Source organism: Rhipicephalus microplus, chromosome 7 (assembly GCF_043290135.1).
Source record: "Rhipicephalus microplus isolate Deutch F79 chromosome 7, USDA_Rmic, whole genome shotgun sequence".
Taxonomy (NCBI): Eukaryota; Metazoa; Arthropoda; class Arachnida; order Ixodida; family Ixodidae; genus Rhipicephalus; species Rhipicephalus microplus.
This window is the reverse complement of record NC_134706.1, coordinates 28,806,827-28,834,436: the sequence shown is the minus strand read 5'-3', so window position 1 is coordinate 28,834,436 and position 27,610 is coordinate 28,806,827. Positions and strand designations below refer to the sequence as shown.

At 45.3% G+C, this 27,610-nt stretch overlaps 1 protein-coding gene across 4 annotated transcripts in view; it reads left to right on the top strand.

The window, feature by feature from the left end:
- Mrtf (Myocardin-related transcription factor) overlaps positions 1 to 18,852 on the top strand; it is a 308,475-nt gene extending 289,623 nt beyond the window's left edge. For all 4 annotated transcript variants that reach the window (XM_075868898.1, XM_075868899.1, XM_037430793.2 and 1 more), the window contains 10 exons: positions 887 to 1,036; positions 3,673 to 3,832; positions 5,447 to 5,672; positions 7,360 to 7,539; positions 8,474 to 8,647; positions 12,191 to 12,357; positions 13,926 to 14,211; positions 16,395 to 16,536; positions 17,024 to 17,132; positions 17,901 to 18,852. In XM_075868898.1, the coding sequence (XP_075725013.1) occupies positions 887 to 1,036; positions 3,673 to 3,832; positions 5,447 to 5,672; positions 7,360 to 7,539; positions 8,474 to 8,647; positions 12,191 to 12,357; positions 13,926 to 14,211; positions 16,395 to 16,536; positions 17,024 to 17,132; positions 17,901 to 18,544 (2,238 nt within the window). In that variant the 3' untranslated portion in view covers positions 18,545 to 18,852. The remainder of the gene's footprint in view (positions 1 to 886; positions 1,037 to 3,672; positions 3,833 to 5,446; positions 5,673 to 7,359; positions 7,540 to 8,473; positions 8,648 to 12,190; positions 12,358 to 13,925; positions 14,212 to 16,394; positions 16,537 to 17,023; positions 17,133 to 17,900) is intronic.
- Positions 18,853 to 27,610: the final 8,758 nt, after the last annotated feature.

Below are 27,610 nucleotides of genomic sequence, written 5' to 3'. Positions count from 1 at the left end.
GCTTGCTTTTGGGGTTCTTGACCCTGGTGTTTTCATTTTGAGCAAAACTCCTAGAACTCGTAGGATTTGGGTCGTTACTGCTTCCAGCATTGGGATTTAGGTAGCAGTGTTAAAAATATCATCAACGCATTCTGAGGCACCGTGATGCCTGCTTTTGGGGTTCTTGACACCGGTGTTTTCATTTTGAGCGAAACTCCTGGAACCCGTAAAATTCGTGTCGGTACTGCTTCCGGCATTGCGATTTACCGTCTCGCCCTGCAGCTCCTCTCCGCCTCCCTCTCTCCTCTTCTCCGCATAGCCGCCTGCACCTATTCTCTCTCCTCTCTTGTCTGGACGTCTGTCTGCTTAGTTGTGCTTTACCCTCTCCCACCTCCTTCATTGCATCCTCTCCCTCACTTCTTTTTCACTCTCCTTGCTACACTAGGCTTCACTGTCACCTGTTCAGTTGAACCCCTTTGTAAGAGACACGCACTGAGGAGAAATTCTTGTCCCTTACACGAGGTGCCTGTTGTAAGCAGGGTACGATGGATGCTTTTTCTTTTCAACACCTATTTCAATCCAGGCACACTGGTGTCTTTTATACCCATTTGTCTGTTAGAACAGTGTCTTTTATGAAGGGGTTTTGACTGTACTTGGCTTATGCTATGCTTGCCTCCTCTACAGTTTCTCTCTCCCGAATGGGCTATGCTACAGACATTTCTGCGTCCAATCTGTAGGGGAGTAGTGAGGGCTCGCCCAACTTCTGTGGCATGTGCGCACAGGGAAAGAAACGAATTTGCTAATTATTCCTCATTGTAAGCATCCGTGCGGTCATCGCTACGATCGAACGCAGTCTCGCTGTGTTTCCCGGATCGACACCTGAACGCCGTTCGCGTCTGTCACGCAGGGTCCACCAAGCGCTCAAAAGAACCAGCCAGCCACGTCGACGTCGTCCGAGTCGTCGTACGAGCTCCTGCTACAGCAGCAGCAGCTGTTCCTCCAGTGGCAGCTCGAGTGGCAGCAGAAGTATCCGCAGATCATCCTGCCCGCTGCTCAGGTGAGTCGCACCGCTTGAACAGTCTGCCAAAGAGCGTCAAGTTTGTTATTTACGCTTTTTGATCTTCCCCCTTAAGTGAGAAAATACTGCCAACTTTAGGTAGTGTCCGACCGTACAACTTGCACTGTACTAACGCCCGGTACCTGGAGTCTGCACTGCACTGAAATACAAAACATCGGTGCTATGCTAAAGTGTGTTGTTTATTAACACCATCTGCTCCTACTCTACAACAGTACATGTGTGCAGCAATGAGATGCTCTCTTGGCATTGGCACTAAGCTGAGAACTCTGTATACTTCCGTACAAAAAACTCAAATGCCAGCTGATGTACTCGCTGCTCTTAAGACTTCTGTTGACGAAAACTCGGCACGGTAAGTGTCAGCACCAGAACCGTTTGATAAAACCAGCCTTGAGCCAGTCTTCATTTTTTTCGTCTTCTGCATCCTTGCGCTTACACCTGTTTCCTCGTCTTATTTTGTCTGTCTCTCTCTCCCTCTTTTTTTTAATCTTCAGTATTTTCCGCTTGCCGTGCCGCTCCTCCGTCACGCTGGAAAACTTATCCTCTTTAAAGACCCGCGGGCTTCGGGATTCCCCTGACCTCTTTGGGCCTTAGTGGAAAGCCTCCAGAAACGTTAAGACAAAGGGACGCATTTCATGATGCACCGACCGTGTTTCGCCCTCCTCTCATACCTCTCACTATCGTGGCGTGACCAGTTGCAAGGCAGAGGAGAAGAGGCGGCGAAGAAGGAAGGGTCGCGTGTGACAGCTCAGGCATCGTTCCAAGTGGCCATGGTGGGGGCTGCTGCTTAAACGAAGTCCTTCCCCCCCTCGGCGATTTGACACAGTCTTTTCTGCGGACTACCCCTGGGTTATGGGGCCGGGATGGCATTCACGCTTCGAAAATTGGATCGCGTGTGGCTCGCCCTGTCTATCTCGCTCCTCCTTCTCCTTGTCACACACTTGCGTGTTTCGCATTGGTCTTTTGATGCTCTGTTGGATTTTTTTCTGGTTGTTCTTTCTTTTTTTTTTTCAGAGGGTGGCAGATGGGGGTGTTGGGAGAGGTTCTCAATGCCAGTTTGTCGTTACACCTCGAAACCACTGTTTTTCAAGCAAACCTCGTTAAGATTTTCAGATTTATCTAGCTGGTGGTGTGCGTGGGCAGCATAGTTAGCGAAAACCGGGCACAAGCTAGTGTGGAAAAAAAAAATGCAGCTGGGCAGCATTGGGTCCCTAAAAGGTGCGCCATTGACGTGCGCATTTCTACGGGCCCTTTTTCAGTTGATGTTCTCTCGATAGGGGGGGGGGGGGGGGGGGCTTGTTGGCGATCAGCCATTCCTGATAAAGAAGTTTGATTTTTTTTTATCGAGGCCACCTGCCGGTTCACGTTGCCACACTTGATTGCTGCTCTTCGTTGTTGCATTTAGTTGTTTCATGCACAACCATCATTGTTGCGGCAGCACAACAGAAATGTTGTGCTGCCGAGCACGTGTCTGAAGGTCCACTTCGTGCCATTGTGGACAGAAAAAAAAATTAAGGTGCGAGCATTGCACTGTGGGATAGAAAAAAAGGAAAAATAGTAGGTCAGGCAGGTGCACGCTAAGCTTCCTTGCTCCCGTTTTCTCAATGGTGCAAGCGGTTTTAAATTTTTTTATCATTTTCTTTTTTCTAAGTGCATTTTTTCACTGTTTGGTCAGAGACACGCATTAAGGCTATGGTTTCTGTGAAAACTATTATGGTTTGCCTTATCTGCACTTGTCGAAGGATTGAATTACAACTCTCTTTCTTCCTTTACGGTCGTCCCCTACTTTCGTATATGCATTAGTGCATGCATTAATGCATACATAATGCACTGCACACATGTACAGTCGCACTCGCGCAAGGCCTGTGTGCTTAGATTTAAGCGCACGTTAGACATGCCCAGATAATCAAAATTTCCAGAGCCCTCTGGAACGGCAATCCTTATATTCATACGGTGATTGTGAAACGTTGAATCCCAGGAATTAATATTACAGCCACACCCAATATGACTTGCAACACGGGAGCATGTAGCCTCATAAGATTCAAGATCACCCATGGCTTCCATTATTCTTTATTTCCACAACTAAACATTGTTCATCTATTTTGGGGATGATGCTGAATAAGACGATGTAATGTAGTTGTGGAAATGAGTGCAAGCTGTAACTACGCTTCATCTTACAACACGCAAGTCCACGTGCCTCCGTGTAGCTAGTCATATTGAGCGCGGCTGTATGTACATACCATACTATATAGCCTACACCATGCCGTGATCACGCATACGTGTATGCATTAGTATGTACATATTTCTGTTCATGTCTTAGGGCTATTTTTGGGAAGTTTGTCATTTTGTGAAGTCACAATAGGTGTCACTATTTGTCTGATGTTTTATTACCACAGGCCCTGTAACTGTAGTAGTGCTTCGAATTGTAGAATGAGGGCGGCTGTGCAAGTTTTGTGGATTGGGGGTGTCGGCGTATAAAATCGCGACCCTCGCATTCCACACCTCGACCGTTGGCACGTACAGTAGTTTTTTTTTAAGGGGCATTCGCCTGCATTTTGCCTGCGTCTTTTTGTTTTTCTCGTAAACATGCATTTTTCGGGTCCGTCTCTTGCTCGCAGAAACCGGTGATGTCGGAGGCATCGCAGCCGGCACCCGTACAGCTGGCGACTCCGCCCCCTCCGCCTCCACCTCTGCCGCCCGCCGTCAGCTCGCCTCCCATTGCCATGGCGATCACACCTGAGCTACCGCGTCAGCGGTCCAAACTGGAGGACATGAAGGGTGAGCTTGCAATTTCTTCTTTCATTATTAATGGTTTCTGTGTTAATTGAAATGTAAACTAGACAATACATGGTAAAGTTAGAAAGCTCATCGGAATTAGAAGCTAATTAGACAAATTAAGAATGCAAAAATCAGTATACTAAGTTAAGGACAGTTGAGGGATTGATAGATTAATAGCATTAAGAAATTTTCAGGCGCAGAGCAGACTCGAATGGGTGTCGCTGATAAATGAAAATCACTGGAAGGGCTTTATTGAGAAGGCTGTGCAAGTCCGAGGGGTTTATGAGTACAAGAGGTTGATGACAGTGATGATTCAGAGGTGGAGGCTTGGCTAGCCACTAAAGAAGCAAGATTGTGTATGATATCTACTCATCAAAAACTGAGCCCGCATTACCGTATTTACTCGATTCTACCGCGCCCTCGATTGTAACGCGCACCCGATTTCCACCGCGAAAAAAAAAAAAAAACGTAAGACATCAATTGCAACGCGCACCCATTTTTCTCGCCGGCCCGCACGATCACACCACTCGAAAAAACTACTCCTTTCGGGAGCGTATTCTATTTAAATATGAGGTACGGGCGAAGCTTGTGCCCATCTGACGTGTAACAGAGCTTTCCGTCACGGTAGTTTTACCGTGGACCGATGTCAGCACGCGAACTTGCTTCGCGCCCTTCTTCTCGACGGTTGTGGTGCCAGGCATGTCGAAGTAAAGAGGCGTCTGATGGGCATTCCCGATTTGCCCAAGCAGGTAGCCGTTGTTGCGCCGCAAGTTTAGGACGAACCTCGGAAAACTGTGAAGCTTTTCATCGTACTCCTCCGCAAAACTTTTCGCATATGCATGTTCCCCTTCGGAGGGAAAAGCCTTTCCTCTAAATAAAGTTAGTTAGCCAGCACCTGCTCGCTTTAAACTGGCTCTGCATTAGACCTTTTTCCAAGACTAATTGCATAGCCCGCACTTGGAGCAGTTCTGTCGTCACGGGCCGCTGTGCCGCTCGCTGCTCAAGCACATACTTGCCGAGCAGCTCTTTAATTTGCGGAAACCGACCCTGCTGTGGTCCACTGAAGCCTTTGCGTGAAGCTTTGCTGTCGAGAATCTTCTGCTTTTGTTTCCGCCGGTCCCGCACGCACGTTTCGGGAACTCCGAACGACCGCGATGCGGCCCGATTTCCGTCCGTTTCTGCACACGCCATAACTTTTCTTTTAAAAGCGGCATCGTGGTGCTATCGAGTTTTTGGAGTCGGCCCTTCCACGCCGTCGATGCTAATGCACTACTAGATGACGAACTCCTCAGCACACGTACGAAGTGCCGCACATGGGAAACACATAGGCAGAAATGGCCGACGCGCCATGCCGACGCACGTAGGGGGCGGCCATTTTGGGTTTGCCGATGGCAATAGATTGACCGTAATTTTTTTGTTCGTACTCGATTCTAACGCGCATGCAATTTATAAACTCGCTTAACCGGAAAAAAGGTGCGCGTTAGATTCGAGTAATTACGGTAAATGAACCAACGGAACGAGGTGGCACCTGCCCACCTGTCATTTCCACGCTTCTTTTTTTTTTGTGCTGCAATTGTGGACTCATGAAAGCAATGATCATTTTGTCCATTGCAGTCAGCGACCTGAAGGCAGAGCTGAAGCGCCGCAACCTGCCCGTGTCGGGGTCCAAGCCGCAGCTCATCGAAAGGTTAAAGCCGTACTCGGACATTGGCTCGGCGGGTACTCAGAGCAGCGGCTCACCCTCGGACCAGCCGGTGTCTTCGGTGGAGGCGACGGACATATCGGACCTCTCCTCCCCGCAGTCACCGTCGCTAGGGCTCTCCCTGGATATGCACGATGGGTGAGTGGGATATCCTATAGCGCATAGTCTATGATGGGTTCCTGTAACTAGAAGTTGAAAAGGTGGGATGTTCGATCAAGGGGTAGAATTGCGAGGTGTGCTTGCTAGATGTGTAATGGATTTACAGTAGTCCTTCACAACTTTTTGAGGTACAGCAGACTCATTAAACGGAACCTGAAGAGACTGAGAAAATGTGCTGTATTCAAAAGGAGTTTTGTTTACTGAGAGGTGAACTGAGTTGCAGCATTCAAGCACCAAACTAATTGTGTGAGAGGTAGCTGTTTCTTTTAAGCAGCAGTTCCATTTTACAGATTTTCGTTTACTGAGAGTCCTCTGTACTCTTCAAATGACCTTTGTATCGAAGTTCCTTGCCTCACAAATCGGTTGTTGCAAAAATTTATCAAATTCCTCAGGAACGAATGCAGTTGCGGTCATTTGTCGCACGCTTCAAGTTCCTTCTCTCGCCCCTACAAGCACGCTGGAAGCTGCACAGGGAGGGACGACATGGAGCAAGAAGTTCCTTAGGCACGCGTCGGGATCTTGAGTGTATGTGACGAAGCCCGATCACTCGCTCCCGTTGTTATTTCTGTGTGCACTAGTGTGGTCACTGCACTATCGTTGTGGTGAAAGAAGCGCATCTGATTGGAATCAGTAGCCGTTAGTAGCAGATAGTACAGAGAGTAACCTGTTGTTTGATGCCAAACGGCAGGTGCTGGCAGTTCCGAAAAATTGACCGCGGGCCTTCGTATGGAAAAAGGGCGCGCGAGAAATTGATAAACCCGGGCTCCACTTTTAAACTCTCATAGCCGTGCATGATGGCAGGATTCGGCCGAGCTGTTTGTAGCAGTGTCTTCTTTCCGCGGGACTTGTTCTCTCACCAAGACCAAGCGTTGGTCCGTGAACACATTCAACAAAAAGTAATGAAGTGCGTTGCAAAGTCAGTAGTGGGAGTCCTGCATTATCAAGTTTCATTTGACTCTAAAAAACTTGTCTTGCGGCAATATTTAGAGGCTTACCTAGCAGTCAGGTGCACAGAAGCAACTTGCTGCTGCGCCTTTTCAGAAACAGTACTTTTTATTAAAAGTTATCTGAGCGACGGACCTGTGCTGGCGAAATTTTTTTCGACCAAAGCAATCACTAGCTGCCAACTTGGTGTGGTCATGCAACTTCGAGTCGCAGATATGAGTAAACTCTTAGGGTGTGAAAGGACTGAGGAGATAGTCCCTAACAAAGCCATAAGTACCTTCGTGATACACTCTAAGCTCATTATGAAAAAATGAATTCATTATAAGCATATATTCATGACACTGTATCTATTTCATAACGCTGTTCTTCATTCACTTTGTTGTGATCTATGTTTGTTATATCCAAGTTTGGGTGTATAAAAAGACCATTAGGCTCGAATGTTTCCTCATTGCATCCTCTGGTCAAGCATATCTTTTTTTACAACAAGATAATGAAGCAGGGCATTTTCATAGGACCCCTAGACATGAAAGTCAACCTAGACAAAGTTGATGACCTTACTCATAACCCCATGTTGTACTGTTTGAGCATAATTCTTCAGTTGCTATCGATTGCTGTACTCGAATATGGCCTCCGCTTTTCGTTGCTGCCGATGCTTTCCGAATGTAATGGACGGAAGGCGCTCCGCAGTGGTTTCTAGATTGCGCGTCTTGTTGAAATGCAGCAACCCGCCATCGGTGGTTCCGATGGAGGTTGACGGAAGTGGAGGAGAGCTGCTGATTGGGCAGCAGGACTCTCTGGCGGTTAGCGCCTCCGAGACGGACCTGTCCGGCTCTGGCATGGAGGAAGACCTGATGAAAATCCACCAGAGGCGAATCGAGGAGCTCCAGCGCGAACTCCAGAGGCAAGTTTTCGTTGTTGTTTTTTTTTTAATATGTGCCCCTGTTATCACAGAACCAGCTCGCCTTCTTTACTCTATTCTAGCACATTCATCTTTGTCTTTTGTCTTTTTTTTTTCTTGTTCTAAAAAAATAAAGTTCTGAATATTCTCCTACGTTAAAGTAAGGCATGTTGTTGGGCTAGCCATAGATGTTAAATGCAATTGAATCCCTTTGTAAGGGACATCCACTGGGGAGAAATTCATGTCTTTTATTGGCAGGGTGCCATGTATGCATTTTCCTGTCAATGCCTATTTTTATGCCAGCTCATAACTTTATTATTAAGCTGGATTGTAGCCAACCCTACAAGCCAGAATAGTTAGACTATGAGATTAGAAATTAGGATAGTTATACTTTGTGCAACTTTCTTTTCGCTTCCGGAAGTCCTACCCCATTCCTAATACACTCCAACCTCGATATAACGAACCCGGATATAACGAACTATCAGTTAAGACAAAGTAAGTCAGAAATAGTCTTACAACAAGTACAGTGTTAGGAACATACCTTTATAACCAATTTTTGTATATTACGGACTTATTTCTATGTAGTATGCAACATTGTTGTGGGGTGTGAGTGTAGTTAAAAGCTGTTATGTCCAACAAGACTGCCTCCACATTGTCATGCTGAAAGGCGTAAGATCCAAACTAACACAACTATGTATGGACAGAGGAACCCTAGATGTCTTTCATTCTAACTCGTGTTTGTTCTCTTACTAGAGTTTTGGCACCTCAAATCTCTACCAGCTTGCTAATATTTTCTTCGGTTGTAGAAATAGCGGTAGCAGTCGCTGTTGTGCCTACCACGGGTCGCCTTTGTTTCTGTTTGATCTAAAAAAAAAAAAAGAAATGCCAACACGGGTGTTCTCGTGACGCAACAGATTTCTCTTCTCTTCCCCGACAGGTCCCAGCTTAGGTTGCAGCAGCAGCAACAGCAGCAGGTGTCGGCGCCGTACAGCCTCAAGAGTGCCACGCCACCCATCACCACTTTCACGCTCACCCTCTCGCCGTCGGGCCAGGCCGTGGTGGCGTCGCAGCCGCAGACCACCAGCCTCCTGACATCGGCCGCTGTAGCAAGGTCGGTCTCAACCGCCCGTGCGTCTTGTGATGGAGCATAAGAAGAAACTCTTGTTAAAAATAGAAAACAATCTCAAACCTTGATATAACCAAATATCGGTTATGGCAAAGTAAACGAAAAAGTGTCTTGCAACAAATACGGTGTTAGGAATATATCCTTATATTGAATTTTCGGATATAACAAGTTTACTTTCATTTAAAATTCAACAATATAATGAGTTGTGAGTGTAGTTGGATTCGTATTTGGGACTTTAAGCGCTCACAACAATAAGTGGGTCAAAGTAAGCACATGTGACTTGCACCAGTTAAGAGTGTTGAAACGTTGAAAAGAGCTCTGTCTGAAAGAAATAAACTGATCTAGGATAGAAAACTGGGCTATTTAGTGTGGATTTGTAGTTAGGACTGTGCAGGGCTCAAAGAAAAAGAAAACCAAAATGGACAAGAAGCGTACACGACATGCGCACGCACGTAATGTCCACTTTTTCATCCTTTGTCTTTTTTTTTGTGAGCGATCCGACCGAGATTTCGGCTTTGCATTTAACGAAGAGCTTCGGTGGGTTAAATGTTTCGGTATGCTCAACATTACGGTATACTACCAGGAGACCATACGCTCCGACTTTACGCGCAGTACAGTAGAGGGCTCAAGCAAGTTCGCTGTTCCGGTATGCTTTATGGCGTCTGCGAAATGGCAGGTCAGCAAATGCTAGGTAGCAGCTTCTTCTGACGCCGTGTCTGAAGATTGTAGACGCACTTTCTTCTTTTGTTTGGGTGGTGGTCTTGAAGAAAAAGAAAAATGGAATTTATAAAGAGAAATAAACATGACACTCTCACGGCAGTTTCAATTTACAGCAGCAGCAGAGTGACATACGCTATGCCACTCGTCGGGTTCAGTTTTGTACTGCCGAGAAAACACTTGTTACATCCACGTGGTTGTATTACCGTGCAGTTAAACCTGCTTATAGTCAACTTCCATATAATGAAGTTCTTCTATTTCATTTCATTTCATTTATTTACTCTCAAGGCACTGGGCATTACAGAGAGGATATAGTCAAGAGTCCGACGGAATCCCGTCTGGTTGGGGACAAACAAGGCTCCCGTGTGGGGAGCCGAAACGTCTTTTTTAAGTTTTGTGTGTTTCACCTTGGTCGGCGTTTTTGTTATTTTGCATTACAGAGAGGAGTGGGACAACAAATATCAATAAGAAGTAAAACAAAACAACAAATTCTCTGCTGTTGCTCCATAGAAGCGCATGTATTTGTGACCTCTGTGTAACAAAGTGACAGCGGGAGGCAACCTCGATAGAACGAATTTTCCTTACGCTCAATCTAGGAATTTCGCCCCGTATTTTGGCAATTCGGTAAGAGCACGCATCTACCACAGGGTGCTCTAGGTGAGAGCGAGCGCTACAGGGCGGGACGTGCTCACACCTTAAGGAGCTTCGCCCTTGAAAAAAAAAAAAAAGAGGCCTGTACTGCCTCGCTTCACTGTCCCGGAAACTCGTGTTTATGCCTCTGTAACTCGCTAATCCACTATTATTAAGAACTTCACGAATGAAGTAATACTCCCTATTTTTGAATAGCGGTCGAGAGAGAGCAAAGAAGTCTGTCCTGGTTCTTTCGATAGCTTCCCGTGCTCAAATCATAGCAGGCTCTTTTGGACTTCGAAGCTCATTTTAACTCTTTGAGGTGCCTGGTACAAATCTGTGTATGCTAGTTTTTTTTTTTTTTGCTAATTGGGCCAAGTACTGGCTAAGGAAGAGCTAGATCTGTTGGGATTAGGATTAATATGTCCTCCTGTGTAATTGTCGCGTCTTAATTTAACTTTGTTGTTTTGCTGTGCATCCACTCTGTGCTGACAGCGCTGCCGTGTTTCATGAAGCGTTCGATGCGGCAATAGTGTCATGGTAAAAGTGGCCTCTTTGGCATTGTGAGATTGTACTTTAATAATTCGCGAAAAATGGTTTTGCTTTTTAGTCTGCTTTTAAGTTAAGCTCAACTGAAAGGCTAAAGCCGCTAAGTGGCGTGAGAGTTGTTTAGCGGCAGAAAAATTCGAAATAGACAACTCTCAGGTTTTTGGCATCTCCTGTGCTTTTGCGATAAATACATGGCTATTTTCGGCTCCGTAAGCACGCGCTTGGACAGGTGCGTCTGAAATTAAGGGTCCATGAAAGAGCTTTATATTTAGGTCTTGCCAGGCAGAAGAGGGGGGCGCAACTGCGAGCTGAAAAATTAACCTCAGCGACAGTTTTGTGCAATCGGAGCCTGACAAGTGGTCGACCTTCTTCTTGTGCACGGGACGAAATAGTTAGCTGCTCGGCTGCTGTCACATGCGCACACTGGCGTACTTCCAAACTGTTCAAGTTCTTGACGGTAACGGAGACGTAGGTGATGCCAGATTTTTCGCAGAAATAGCTGCGCAGACGGACTTTGGTTTCGAAGCAGCAGATTTAAGCATCTTTTCTTGAAACAAACGAAAAAAATTAAAAAGACGGAGAGCAGTCTTTGTCTCTTAAGAGAGCTACTTAAAAGGTCAGTAGCTAGAATGGCAGTGTTGACAGTGCAAACTTCTTTTGGGAACTCTTCCTTAGTCTCTCATTTAGTGTTTGCCTTCACACAGGCAATGGGAGAATAGTAAATTTCAGGTTTGCAGTGAATGGTGATTTGGTTGAATGATTTCGAATGCTAACGAAAATATGTTGAATGGAACTTCTGCTTTAACGGAACAGCTGCATGTGATGCGATCAGTTTTCTACTTGCATTCTGCACCCTTGTTCATCTCTCAGTGAGTGGAACTTTAAATGGAACACATTTTCCCGGTCCCTTCTGGTATTTTTAAGAATTAAAGTAGGCGTGTGTCAATACATTTTCGGTTCGAAGTGAAGTATAAGCTAAAGTAGCAAGAGTTGAGTAGAAAAAGGGTGCAAGTTATGAGAAATGAAATTTACTGCCCTTAGCTCATATAAGTCCGAATCACAAGTTTTTAAACTTTAGGAAAGTAATTAATGGAGCTGAAGGTAATACATGCACTTAACCTTTGAAGTGCACCTTTGCAGCCGTACGAATTTTCTATGGATAGGTGGTTTTAACGGCGTAACACTAATGCTGCTTCGAAAGCACACTGATGTGCAGTCAATACACATTAATTGATTCATTAAAAGTACTTCAGAATTTCGAATAATATAAATTTCTGTCGAAGCGAATTCAAATACTCTAATATTCATTCGAATGTTTGAAGTGCACGGGTGTTCACTCGACGCCTGCTTCAGATCAGCATGTCGAAAGGACAATAGCAACTGTTGTCTTACGCTTACGAAAGCTTTTTTATTAGTAAATGCAGTGTGGATGCTTTGGAATGTTAACGTGCTGTTGAGGCCGGATTTCACATTTATGAAACTTTTTGTTGGGGTATGCCTTTCTTGAATGATAGCTGTAGCAGTTATGGGAATGTTATGGATCGACAGATAACAAAATATACGTACCATGGACATTTGGAACACAAACAGCCATTGCTGACATGCTTTTTTTGTTTGTTCGCCTTTTTGCAGCACTGGTGCTGGCATGGTTGCCACGCAGACTACGGTTGCTGACACTAAGTTGCTGCAGCGTCAGCTGCTGCAACAGCATCTTCAGAACAAGATTCAGCAGCAACAGCAGCAGCTAGCGCAGCAGCAGCAGCAGCAACTACAGAACCACCAGCAACCTCATCAACAGAGTAAGCACTTTTAACAAACTTTTGTAACGGTCAACTTACGTTTGCTGGCAGGGTTTAGACGCGAAGCACCTTATAAGCGAGCTTGATCCGGTGGCGTCCGCACTCCACTGGTGGTGGTAGTGGTTACAATGAAGAGGAAAAAGGCACCTAATTTCTGTCTGCCTTCAGGTGACACGGCGCAGTGCCTTATAGGGGTGGGGGGAAGGAGGGATAAAAAGAATAGAAGGAAAATAGATGGAGAAGAAGCCAGCCAAGCGACAGAAAAAATAAGGAGATAGGAAAGTGGGGATCCGGTCGGAGCAGTCCAAGGGCGGGGCGCCACAGTGCGAGAGCTGCACGGCTTCAGGAGACCGCGGAGGGCGAACCGTCGGCGGGAGCTATGCTGAAGTCGGAGATCGCGAGGGCACAACCGCCCAGCTTGAAATTCTGCGAGCGAATCTCCCACTCCACTGCCCATTTGCGTGCCCTCGCCTACTTCCCCCCCTCCTCTCCCACCTTGCAATGCTGACACAGGGCTTGCGAGTTTCTTGATCGAAAAAAAACGACTGCTTGCACTGCACAATCGTTCTTTGCCCCCACCACCACCCTCTGTATATATAGGCACTGGATCGTGACCTCCAAGGTAGGGCATGTGGAAGATTTCTTCTGTGCATTGTCGAACAATAATAAATCACAGCGTGCGCATTAACTAAAAGCAGACTGTGGTTCTCTGTGTCCGATCGGAGTCTCATCGCCCATTAGTAGCAGTTGGCATGTTCCAGTAGGAAGCATTGGTTCATCACCGCGTGCTTTCCACCTCCCCAGGTTTCTTTTCCGTGCAGTGATGAGTGCCACTGTCGACGCCGCTGCCAGTGTGAGCGTTGACAGCCGCTGCTTCACATCTACGCGTGGTTTTCTTTCGCGGGAAATGGCAGTGCTTCTATTCAATAATGCTTGCTGCGATCTATCTCATCATGTTTTTATTGTGTCTGTGAGCTGCCGTAATGTTCTGTGGCATGAACAAGACAGGGAAGTCTTCAGGGGCAGTTCACATGCACTTTATTTCTTTATGATGGGTCAACTCTGTGACTGCCATCTTGGAATTTCCGTGCGGTTCCGTGAAAGACCCCCCTCCCCCTCTCTGTTTAGCCGGGAAATCGGACTTGCTGAGGTAACTTTTTTAGGGACATAGTTGATTGGCATCCGAGCCCTTTAAATGCTTCAATTGGTACAGCATGTCTTGTTGTATTGTGTGCGAACTATGGCACCACCTCGACCCGCTGTGTGACAATCCTATTCTTTTCTTTCGTTTCTTCGCCGCACCTGCCTCGGTCGACGAGTGGCTAGGGCACTCTGCTGCTAATCCGAAGCACGCGGGTTCGATCTCTGCCGTGGCGGTCGCATTTCTATGTAGGCAAAGTGGTAGAGGCCCGCCCACAGTGCGATGTCACTGCATGTTAAAAGAACACCTGATGGTCGAAATTTCTCGAGCCCTTCTCTACGGCATCCCTCATAAGCATACTGTGGTTTCGGGATGTTAAGCCGCCCATATTATTATTATTATATTTTGTTTCTTCGTTTCATTGCAGATTGTGTAAGCAGTTCGGGTCTGGCCACTAGCCTCGCGTCATCGTCACCGACGTCTGCGGCCGTCAAGGCTTCGCTGGCCAACTTTCTTCAGCAGCAACAGCAGCAGCAACAGCAGCAGCAACAGCAGCAGCAAAGCCTGGCAGCTGCGCTGGTGCTCACTAGCGACGCCAACAACAACCATCAGTTGATCGGCGAGCAGCAGCGGAGTGGGAGTGGAGCGCAAGCCATGGCATACAGCCCGGCAAAGCATGCGACTACAAAGACACCCAATGGCCTCCAGTCTCGGTAAGTGCACTCTTTTATTCATTTTCTCTTTTTTTTTTTTGTGGAGACTGACTTTGTACTTTCCACAAAAGCTCTAGAAACGCCTAGGTCTACAATGTGTGTGTATATATATAAATTAGAAGGGTACAGGCACTCTCCTGTAAAGTTGTTTTTGCCGCCTGGCGCATGTGTCTCGCGTGGAAGCCGTATTTTGGGGTCACGGCTATTGAGCAATAGGTGGCCTTGTGTACGCCAGCGGTGATCACTGCTATTATCATCATCATGGTTGGTAGAGTGGTAGCGCCAACGGTGACCCCTGGCGGAAGGGAAGCCTTGGTGGCGGGCGAGAGTTGAGCGAGTCTCTTCTGCTCGTGGCGGTTGCCGCGAATGGTTGTTTCTAGCGCAAGTCCCCGGTGCGCGGCACCGCGGGCTGCGCGTCGGGGGGCCCTCGTGGTAAGTCAAGCATTGGCGACGCCGCCTTGGGTGTGTTATTGTGTTTGTCATGTTATTGTGTGTTTGTCGTGTTATTGTGTTTGTCATGGAGTGTACGGTAATATTGTGTACGGAGGTCCTAGCGTGTTGATAATGATTGATGTATCGATTCGGCGGACGATATCGTTGTTATAAATTAGTGAAATAAATGTGTGTGTTGTTTGGTTTGTCCCGACCGCATCTGCTGTGTCCGTTCACTCCAAGAGCGTGGCGTGGCGCTCGCCAACGAGACCCCACAATATATTTATATATTATAATACACAGATGTGTGTTGAACAGCTTCAAGGTTTTGTTTTGTGACCGATAGTGTGAATATTGTACGATTCCGGCATAGAGTGCATGTAGTGATGTAAGAGAACTGGCGAGTAGTGTTACGCAGTCAAATCCATTTACACTCATACCTCGATATAATGAACCCGGATATAACAATGTTAAGGATGGTTTTTTTGCAGATACAGTGTTAAAAATATACGTTTATAATGACTGTTCAATTGTAACGAAAGATTTTCATGGCAGCTCCGATTTTGTTATAACAAGGCTTGGGGTTGTATATCAAACCCACCTGCAACGTATTGTGTATGTCGAACTGTTGTAAAGTCTCCCTTGATGTATTTCAAACATAATTTTGTGGTTGCCTTTAAATTCAGTGTACTGGGGTGTTGTGCATAACTTGAAACAAAGACTTGAAGATTTGAAGTAATGAGAAGTCATCAAGACTTCAACTTTGATACTTTTCTTTGTCACTGCAGCAAGTGCAGCTGTGTGAGAGTCAAGTAAATTAGTGTCATGCGTCGTGAAACTACATTGTGGCTGACGTGACGTTACTATGGCGCAGTGACCCAGTGAAGTATTCATAAAAATGGTGCCCTCGCATGACGCCTTAACTGATTGTCACTGTATAGTGTGGAGCAGAGGGGTTCGGTGCAGCAAAATGTGTTTTAATCCTCCATTATTTGCCAATTTCTTATTCCCGTATTTCAAATGAATCGAACAACTTCCCAGAACTGTGCTTTCTCTGGCTTCATCGTCAATTGGCTTAGTATGTTCAAGATGTTTGACATAATAGAAGTGGTGAACTGTAGTATTGGCAGGTCTACTCGTTATTTCTTTGTTATATTTGAAACGCATATTTCTAGCTCTTTCTTGCTAGATCCATGGAGAGATCTATAAGGGTATGCACATACACGGATCCAGACAAATACGCATACGTTCCCTCAATTGTCGTGACAAAAAAAATCACAGCATATCCACGGACTGAATGAAGATCAGTAGCGCGACGCTTCGGAGGATTTTATCGGTAAGCCGTGAATCGTCTGTCTGTCTGTCTGCACCTGCTGAGCGAGTCGTCAAACTATGCGGTTACGAACAAGCTAGGAGGGACAAACCCACGGCTTTAGGAGCTTTGCCTTAACAAAAAAAAGGAGGGAGAGGGGGGGGGGGGGGATTTGCTTCTTGCAAGGGTGCGTGCATTGCATGTGTAACTGTTGACAGAATGGTGACTCTGTGATCAGTTCTGATGCTTTTTTTTTGTTTTTGCTTTTTTTCTCATTGTTATTGCTTAAATATCATGCATCAGAAGTGTGATACTTTTTTTCATTACATTATTCTTTTTGCAGTGCTCACCCACAATACGATCTTTAAACCCTGACATACTTTTTATGACATGCTTAGCATCAAACTGTTCTCACTATTTCATTTTGCCACTTGTTCAGGTCCCTGCAGCAGGCAGCGAGCTTTCCCTCGCTCCTGTCACCCAAGACGGCTTCGCTGCCCGAGCCGTTCATCCTGACCAAACAGCCACCGGACTACGATGAGGCGACCAAGCATCTCAACAAGACAAGGCAGACGCAGCAGGTACGGCCCATAAATGTGTTTGCTCTGCTGTTCCCTGTCATCGTGGGTGGTGGTGATTGCATCATTGTTGAATGATTTTCTAGTGGTTAGTCAGCTTTACTTGCTCAAAAAAAATTGGATTTGTTGCACCTGTGCAGTCCGATTGGTAATCCCTATGAGCTTGCACAAGAAAGAAAAGAAATAGCCCTTGGTTAGTCAAAATGACACTTTATGTCCCCTTATGTAAGTCGACAGCGGTGTACTGAGGCGTTGTACTGAGATGTATTGAGGTGGTGTACTGAGATTTACTGAGGTGGTGTAGAGAGGTTACCGAGCGTCCAACAGATGTTCACATTCTTGTCGCCACTATAGGCATATCCCACTTTCTTTAGGCGCATAATACAGGGGCCGTCAGTCTCCATTACGAATGCAGGGAATCAGTTGCAGTGCCTTCATAAAGTTTCGAATGTGCCTTTCGTTTCGAGTGAGCACGTTCCCTCTTTTATAGATGCTACCACTCAACAACTTGGCACCTGCAACCTCGAAGCAGTACCGCCCACGTTCGATCAAGAGCAAGGACGTCGATGACGTGCTCGAGATTCTCATCAAGAATGGAGGCAAGTCGTGCTCCCTGTCAATTCTTTGTATCGTGTTCAATCAACCATTGTGATAGTTCTTACCACGTTGAATGTCCAAAGCAAAAAAAAGGTTTCTGTCGAGGCAGTACGGCAGCGCACATATCGAGCCTACATATAGCAAATTATTGTGCGTATCAAGCAGTTAAGAAATATTTTTGAGTATGTGCATAAGACAAAATATTTTATTTATTTACTTACATGTACATATAGCACTTTGCAATCTGCTTCATGTTTGATGTATCGGTGTTTGATATCTTGGTTCAACCCATGCATGGCCTGAAAGCTCTCCCTTGAAGCATGAAGTCTCGTGAAGCATGATGGAATTTCATGATGTGTTGTGAACATACTTGCCTTCATGGCATTCTGTCTCTGAAGCCACTCCTGTGGGCTGGTTAATTTCCATAATGTTTTAGTTGGTGGCAGCAGTTGTGCCAACCGTTGCATTGTTGTAATATGACAACATATTCTGGCAAAGTTTTTTTTTTTTTTCTGGGTTCTCTAGTGTTAATATGCAATGGCTGAATAATTTGAATGCCTGCAGGCTTCAGTTAATTCAGCAGCGAAATTCTCGAATCGAGTCTTACATAGTCTACAGGTGGCCAAAGCATTGGCTACTTGTTGGCCAGCCACGATTCTTTGTTTCCGCGATTTCGCGAAGTCGTTAACAACTTCATAGAGAAAGGCAAATTTCACGCATGTTTCACTACAAAGCTGCCCAATTAACAAATCATTTTAACAAACTTGCAGAGTTGCCCCCGAGCGCTGCTCAAGAGCCACCAACACCCACAACACCGGGCACACCCATTACCGACATGAGCGGACTGCTGGCATGCACGCCGCCTTCGTTTCCGACACCGCCGCCTTCGTCGGAAGGGACAAACACGACACAGGGCGAACGGAACTCGCCCTCCCTTGCGTTGTCTGGCGACGGCGAGACACCGCCTCCGTCGGCATCCCTGGACTTCGACTTCCACCTGGACCTGGACGACTTCGAAGGCATGGACCTCGGCATGCTGACCGACAGCGCACCGGCCAAGAACCAGGTTTCGCGAAACCACTACGCTGACGGCGGCGCAGACCTCTCGGACCCGGCACTGAGTATGGAGATCGAACTGTCCGACTGGCTGGATGTCATGATGCCCCAGACGACGACGTCTTCGACTTCAGCCCTACCCAGCAGCCAAGTGTCCTCTTCCTCCGCGACTCCGAGCACGACAGTGCTGTCGTCTTCGGTTGCGGCCCCGAACTCGACGCAGCACGACCCACTGCTGTCGACAAACGCTTCTGTAGACGTTCAGGACCCATTTGACCTGTTCACAGTGAACGACGCAGACTTCCGGGCGTGGGACGACTTTCGGACTAATTGGGACAGCGCGGACTTCATCGCCTGACTGCCACGTGGACTGTATGAGGCAGTTTGAAACGCAGAAATGGCCGAAGGGTGCCCTACTAACACGGATTGCGAGACAGAGCCGCTGTGCCAGTGATGACTCTTGTCGGTGAACTGCCCTGCCACCGTGGAACACTAGTGCTTTCACTGTCGGTAATGAAAGAGACAGAGACCAAACTTTTTTTCCCACTTGTAACAGCGAAATACTAGTTGATAAGGCCGTCTCAGCATCACGGACCAAACACAACAAACTGAAACAACACAAAATGACTGTGTGCCAAGATAAAGTGCCGACCGCTTTTTCCGAAATTTTTTTTTCCTCATTCGTTTGATTTTCCTCGGCCACAAGATATCTTGTCACTTTCCCAGACGTGAGACTCATGTCACGTTTTGTGTTGTCGTTCATCTCGCGGTGCAAGAAAATGCTCACACCAAAACACAAGACAATACACACAAGAAATCGGAAACACCTGACAGTGTTTTGCAAATGCCCAGCCTTTTCGAAGAACGGCTGGAATGCAACGCACATTCGGGCCGCGGTGCTAAGATTAAAAAAATGTAGCATGGGCCCCGTCAGGCACTGCATGTCGCCACTATTCACTTGGACACGACGCAAGTACAAATAGTACCTCTACTATTTCGCGTCAGTGACCGACGATGGTACAACCGACAATGGTACAATCATCGCTCATATGTCGTCTCTTCCAGCCCTTCTTCATACCACACAAAGCTCACAACGGTAATGAACACTCGCTTTAACATCACAGCTGTCTATCGCAAACGTCGCGCTGACCATTGCATTCTGTTGTCGCGTACGGTCGAACCTTTCTACTACACATCCATGCCCGACGTAAGCCTTCCACCTTTGCATTTCCTGCGTATCTGATGTTTTCATGTAGGCGTATGCACCAGTGACGGCGAAATATGTACGATTTGTGATCGGATTTGTAAGAAAAGGAAGAGCGATACCTTTGACGATCTAACAAAGGATCTTCTGCAGATCGACGGCTTGTTGGTGGATGGTCGCGTCGAGATTTGACGTGCGAACACTGATACTGTGAAAGCTTCGTTTCACCGCTCCAAGAGCAACGTCGCAACGGGATCGGCACGTTGGCCTGTCGGTCGTCGAGTCTGAAAAACCGAACCGATGGCCAAAACACGGTTGTGAATCCAGAATGTATGATGAAGTTGCCTTTGTCGAGTTTTTCTAACATTCTCACTACACCAGAGTTCATTTTGTTTCACTGTAACCGATATTGTCTCGGGACTGTCACGTTTAGTTTTGTTATCAAGGTAGAGTACTCTGTGAACTTTAAGCAGCCAACTTCGGTTTATATTCTAATCGTTACTCATGTTCAACGATTTGTTACATTCATGTTCGTTATTGAGAGGTTCAACTGTAGCCGTATATTTTTTGTTTATTTTTTTTCGATAAGGGATCAAAACGACTTGCTTCTGCAACAAACCATTTCTATAATACAAGAGAGGCGCGAGATACATATCTCGCAGACTTTCAGAGGCGGTGCAGCCATGCCACATCAGAGAAAAGTCGGTTAACACGCTTCGTTCCTGGCTTTAATAAAGCGAAGTGGCATGGCAAGCGACGCGAAGTTGACGACGACCGGACGAAACGGACGCACGAGTTCTCGTCGGGAGAACCACATTCCAAGCGTCGTTTTCGTCGACACGAGAAGCGGAGACAGAGGAAAAAAAGCTGCTAAATCAAACGACGCCATCTCGGAAACTTTAATCGTGAAAGTCGTGAGGTGCAAAGTAAAAAAGACATTGACCACGTTATATGCCCGGAGTTGCGTGGGCCACAAAGCCGTTCGGTCTCGAGCCCAACTACAATGTTTTTTAATGTCTTGAAGTACTTTGGGAATGCGGGAATATTCTCACTAGATAACTACCGCAACGATGTTTATGAAATGGCATTGTTGAAAGAAAAAAATTTCCTTGCCTTTGCGAGCAATGTAAATTGGAAGTGCGTTGAATTTGTAGCATTGGCAATAGTGGAAAATTTATAGCATGTATGCCATATCGCACGTAAATCTGTGGCATCGGGTGAAATTGTCTGATGGTACTAATTACGTGTTTTTCAGCACCATCTGCTTTGAATGGACGATGTTCTGCCCTCTTTCATTGATCGACAACTTGATTTCGTCATGGAACTTGCATGGCATAAAGTATACGGAAATCTTTGCAAAATTTGCGGATGTCAATTGCTAAAAATTTTTTTCAACGCCATGAAATTTTTGCTGAATGGTGCAGCAGTTGTTTAGCGGGAGTGAGCTTGCATATGCCGCGCAGTGTTTGAGAATGAAATCTATGTTGGGCTCAAAGCGATCCCCCCCCCATGTACGGATAGCCAGGCCAGAACAGAGGCGTACACTCAATTTATTGTCCTCAAACCTTCGTTGTGTTTTTCTACACATGTGTGCGTGTGCCTGTGTGTGTGTGTGTGTGCATGTTATTACCAAGGTTGTTATCTTTTTGTACATAATTTAGGCGAGGTGCAAATTATCGACAAACCACATTGCGACTCAGAAAAAAGAATACACAGTGGGTCTATCTGCCATCTACCATGTCAAAAAAGCCAAACTCAAACATCTCGGTACATGAGATGTGCGGAATTTGAGATTCTTGCATTGGAACGAGATTTCCTTTTAGTAGTATCGAAAACCTGGTGCAGAGCAAATGTTGCGCAGCGAGTGATGTGCAATTCGATTGAAAGCTTTTAACACCTTGTATAGAAACAAATTCAGACAGTGCCTTTTTGCCTAGAATGCGGTCGTGTAGCATACGTGCTCATGTTTTGACGTCCTGTCGTCGCGGTTGAAAAAGTTGACAACATCTTTCGAGGTAGCGTTCCTATGCGGTTTGAGTTTGTAACTTTCTTGTCTCGCATCTATCTGTCGAATTGCCCAAGCCTCACCTGTATAGGCGCTCGAGACGTTTTTTTTTTTGTTTGTTTTTCTTTGCTGCTGCTCTCAGGCTTTTTGTCGCACGTGCTGGTAACACTAACCCAAGCTGGTTTCTGTGCTTTTCTTTTTTTTTATTAGTTGCAAAAACCAGCTTGCTTTGGGTGACGGAAGCTATTTAGGTGAACAGCGCAAGCAATACCACATCCCCCCCCCCCCCAACCATTTTCCTTTTGTTTTGTTTTTCAAAAATGTACATAATATATTAAGCGAGGGCCCAAGTCTTCTTGGTGTTGGTGCCCTCGTTGGTGTAGTGTGATCCGAGAAATAAACTATAAATGAATACATGCATATCTCAATGTTTTCTGCATTGTCAATCGATTCTGTATACACTGCAATGCTTGAGCATGTGACCAGTTAAACACATAAAAAGATTTTCTAAGCAAGCAACAGAGGCCAGACAAATGGAACTTCTTATCTCAGTTAAGACACATTTCCTGAGGAGGATTTAAAGGCCATTTGCCAGAAAATTGTGGTTTCAGTTAGGATTGCCTTCTGATCAAGCTGGCCTTAAAGGCCAGCTTGATCTTTTATTTTTTATTTCATTTATTTTTTTATTTATTACATACTACAGTCCGTAGACCAAGCAGGAGGGCACAAAAAGGGAGCGTAATATTGGTCTCAGTTTCACACATTAAAGTGTGTCCGAAAGTATTTAGGCCAAAAGGGGTTAGATAAAAGCTTTGGCTGTCGCTGGTTATGTACTCTGTGGAGACCTCAAAAGCAGACTGCATCGTAATTTGTGTTGCACTTATGCCTCAGGTAGGCCTTAAAGGCCTGCTTCAACTGAATATTGATTGGTTTTGCAGGCAATTATTCAGTTGCGTGCACAGAGGTAGAATAAAACAGGTGGCCAAACGAGCGCCGTCAGAGTGTGACCGAACTGCTAGAGTTGCTCTCGGTCGCCGCTAGGTTCTCATCGAGCTTATAAGTTGTTGGTGGCCGGTTCCAGCCGGTTCGCACCAACACTTGCGTTTGAGCCGCATTCGTACCAGTATTCGTATGCGTATTCATATCAGGCTTCAAACATGCTTACTTTCACAGTGAGGCGTTAGTCACCGTAAGCTTCTCACAACCAGTTATGAAATGAAACAACAAAGAAGGAATGAACAATGTGTAAAGTCAAACTGCATGCCAGCGCGAATTCGCCCAATGATGTGACAGCAACTCTTCAATTCAACTCAAGTCCTCTCATATGTAGTACACTACACCGTGAAGCTCTTTCTGATAAGTCTAAGATGTAAAAAATTTAGTTTAAATGCTCGCGTACATTCAAATGTACAATAAAATGAGCCAGAGTGGAGAAAACAGCCCAGGATAACCCAACTACCATCTTGTGGAAAAACTGCAACAACTCGAGCAACTTCGTGACTCGCATTGCATTGGCAAAGCAGCACTTTTGGCCACCTGCCTATTCTATCACCGTGGTTGTGTGTAAAATATGTAATTGTAGTTTTCTCGAAATATATTTAAAAGAATGGAAGCCTTAAAGGGGGGGAGGCATTTAGAGCAAAGTTTTGGTTGCATTTGGTCATGTATTCTGTGTAGGCCTTGAAAGGTTCATGCAACAAAATTACGGGTGCATTTGCAGATCTTACAAAGCAGGCCTTAATGACCACATTAGTGTATTATAAGGCTTTGAATGCCAACTTCAGCTATAAAAGTGGCTGCAGTTGCAAACACCGTCATCTTCCAAAAGGGGCCTTGAAGGCCAAGTGTGCAGCCCGAAGACCAGGATAGATTTGGCAATGGTCGTTACAACACCTATGCTTCCTTCAAAGCCAGAAGAACCAAGCTTTAGATTAATCTATTCACTGAAGACCATTGCCTTGCTGTGGACACAATACTGACCATAGCAAAGGTTATTGTGTAGTTGTGTAGTAACTATATTTCATATGAATCAAATAAATTCTTAAGCCACTTTTCGTCCGAGGTTTCTAATGTTCAAATTAAAAACTTACTAAACATTTCGGGACCGAAATATTGGATCAGCTTTTAGTTTTTGATTATAACATTAGAAACATGGGACTAAAAGTGGCTGGAGAATTCCTTTTATTCGTATGAATTTTTACCCAACCGCATAGATGTCAGATATGTCCACCTTTATAACTATATTTCACACAACAAGTCTTTCTTCAGTTTCGAAGATCTTTATTTGACTTGTGCAGATGATTTCTCATGACATAAACTCCTCAAGGGTTGACAAAAGTACAAGACAGTTGCACTGTTATCAAGTGGTAGCTTGTGACAAAAGCATTAAGGTCATCAATACATATTATGATCAAAGCACTACATATTATAATTGAGCTTATAATTAAAACTGAATTTTCCATACAGGGTTTAATGTTAAGTTGCCTAAAACGAGAACTGCATGAACGTATAAGACGAGCGTAGAGGTGTTGTTCACAAATGAATTGAAACATGAATTATCCTCCGAGGTAGTGAAATCATCCCTGCAGTTATCTGTGTGAAAAGCAGTCCCGAGGTAACTTCAGTCGGTGTAGGAAAAATGATTACGACAATTTCATGACTACAGCGCATGAGCAACTTGTCAGCTGCTACCTCAGATGAAAATAGGAATATCGACTTCTGGTGTTTTACATGTTATAACCACAATGTGATTAGGATGCACGCAGTAGTGGAGTGCTCCGAAAATTTCGACCACCAGTGGCTCTGCACCTAAATGTTGTTCTTGTAGAAGTGGTTCAATACAGGCTTCCGACATTTTGCCTCTATTAAAATGCAACCACCGCGAGCGAACCCACAGCTCTGTCGTATGCAGCCAAGCACCCTAAGCTGTAAAGAAAACTTCAATGAACTGTCCACTAAGGTCAAATCCCGAATACAGATGCGAAAGCAGCACGACTACGCGAGTAGCGACTCTAACGACCTTGTTCAAGCGGTTCAATTTTTTTCTTTCATTCTAGAAAGAATATTCTTGAACGAGGCTCGGGCATGAAAATGGTGATAAGTATTGGCAGTCCCGGAGCACGTTTGGTAAGTACAGAGCCATTTTGAAAATGAAAGTCTGGCATTGTCTACTCCACTTACAAGTTGAACATTTCCACATGTATTGCCCGTAAACTGCAGAAAAAGTGCAGCCTTAAGTTACGAGATACAGCAGCTTGACATTTCACAACACCCACTGATGAAGATTCACAGTGCAAGCTCTTGTCAAGCCTCGGAGTGGGCATGTGGTTCCCTCTCCATGACCTTCCAGAATGCTCGCTAGGGCCTAGCAACCAATGACTTCCAAGATTTTTGGCACATGTGAATAATGATCTGCTTTCATTTTATTTAGTGCCACAAAGGAGTGTGCTGTCGAGAAATTTTCTTTTTTGACTGTGTTGGTTCTTGCAGATGAGCAAATGGTGGGACGTCTTCGATTTAGGTATGCTGTGCTGACTTTGCTTAGTTGTCGCTGTTGATTTAAGTCACTGACTAACAAAAACACACAGGACTCAACATGCTTTAATAACTACAGTGACAACCTTTATGCCTTTGCAACAGACTGAGCCTTCTTGCGAGCTTTTTATGAAACTCGATCGGAAGTAACAACTGTGGGCATTGTACACTGGTCGTAAATTCGCATTGGTCACATTCGCACATGGTTGCAAATTAGCATTGGTTGAGAAAGACACCAAGTCGAGAAAGAGTTTGACAGATGATAAGTGAGTTGGTACGCTTAAAAACTGTGCCACAGAAGCATGAGCACAACACACCGCTCCACACTTCGAACGTGCAAGGTCATAGCTGATTTCACTGATGATTGCTCATTGCAGTAAAATTTGGCTTTTGACAGGCAGAGCCCTGCCAATTGAGAACTTCCAAAATTGTGAATGGTTATGGAATGTTTGCCTAAGGTATATTGCATTGCGGTGCAAGACAATCTTGCATGGTACGTTGTCCAGAAACAGCTATTTATGGTGATCTCGTATAAATTCAGCGGCACGTATTACTTGTGTTAAAATCGACAGATGCTAGGTAAGTGACAAAGTTAGCTTGCATTCATACTGTCACTTAGAAACACACATCTAATCATCTGAACTATGCAAACCCACTCGGTCTTACGCGACTGTCCCTTTGTAGTGTACCCTGTCCTCGGAAAGCTGTGCTACAAGGAGTTCAAACGTGCATACACGTGACAGAATGCAACGTTCCGCTTGCTCATACACCGCTTGGCACCCATTCGACTATTATTAGAGGTTTAGTGCATGCAGTTGAAGGAATACCTAGGACAAAAGATGTAGTACTGGTAGTGACACCTTGTGGCAGTTTCATCAACTGTTGAAACATCGCAAATGTTTTACTTTAGGTTGACTCTATTCCCGATTGGCCGAGTCATGTCGTACCCTAGCCTGTCCATATTCTATTGCAGCATACAGAATGCCGACACCATAATCACAACGGCTACTCTGCTGACCGCAACGCCTTGCGACACTTCATGCAGTCGCGAAACGCCACAGGTACTTTTCGACTGATGCCATTCTTTTCCAAACAATTCGTACAGTGCTCCAGTTTACAGAATACTAGGACACTTTGTGGCGGTTCATGAAGTCGCAAAGAAACGCAAAGGATTCCCACGTTCTCTTTAGAAATTTTCATATGTGTAATCTAGGTCGTATGCGCAAAGCCCTAAAATGATAATCTTCGTGTTTATGGGCACCTGTTTATGCAAAAGTCGTCTAGTGAGGGTGCACTGCCATACTTTCAACATGGGCTTATACACATTTTACCGTTCTACATGTATACCCAGTGTTTTACAAAAATCTCTCATGATCACTTAGTGATTTTTTTTGTCACCAAACACAGCGATATTTTTTTCAAAAAAAGGAAATTAAGCATCAGTTGACTCATGATCATGTATAAAGCTGCATAGAGGCAGAACGAAAATAAGAACTTTGCTGTCATGCATGCGTATCTTCGCACAGGATAAATTGTGAAATATGCACCAACTATAAATGCAAAATATTGCATTATCATTTCTAGTTAGCTCGTGCGAAGCTGTCTCCCACTCAAAATGCTTCGTAACAATGTTTTTGAAGAGAGTTACTGCGTGTGTAATCAAACTTGTCAGAAACTTTTGATTCAGCACAGTAATGCATAGATGCTGCACCATAAGAAACCTCCGACTGAGGAATTCTCATTCGTGGAAAATTAAGAAGCCACAATTGCATATTCTTGGCGGTGATGTTGACAATGACCAGCACACGACTAGAACTCAGCTGCAGCTCTGCAGTACGTAATGGTTTTTGTACACCAATCGAATGCTGTCACTAGACGACTGCCACCGATGCTGCCACCTATGTACGCACGTCCGGTATTCGTAAATAGAGATTCATATACAGGGAAAGTCGAACCTTCTGCAAAATACCATCGACGACATTTTTCTAAATCACAAACTTGAATGAAAAAAGAGATTCGTTATGCACGCACTTTAAAGCAAATTGCGTAGTAGTGTAAATATATCTCGTTGTAAAGGACTAGCATTCGCTTCAAGTCGTGGTCTTGGCAAAGCGCTCACAACCAGCTTCACCATAGCACAGGGAGTATTATGGCCTCTAATGCGACGTCTGTGACTTGTGACGATGCCTCGCAAGAAAAAAGAAAAAAAAAACTCTGCTGAGATACGTAAGAACGCCAGGCCGACAAATGCAACATTGCCTCTCGCTTTGTAATTGCATTACAGATGCACATCTTGGAACTGCTGACATTACACTCGCTTTTTGTCATGGACAGTTTTGAGCGCTGTATGCTGCTCTGAGCACGCGAGTCGAATGGTCTAATTAGAGACAAGATGGCGCTGTTGATAACTGCCCTACTGAGGCAGATGAGGAGTTTTGATAGCAGCGCAACGTAGCTCACGGTCTCCATTAATGTGTGGTTGACCGCAAAAGTTCACGAAGTGCGGGTTCCACGATGGATACGATTTCAGCTTTTGTCAAAAGCATGGTACTATTAACTTACTGAGCTGGCGAGCAGGTAGCGCGAACTGCGGCAGGACGAAACTGTAAAGTCGGGACTGTGCGCCCAGTATTCGTGACAATTCTGCTTTCCTCACAAATCACGCATCCCGGGAACCTCCA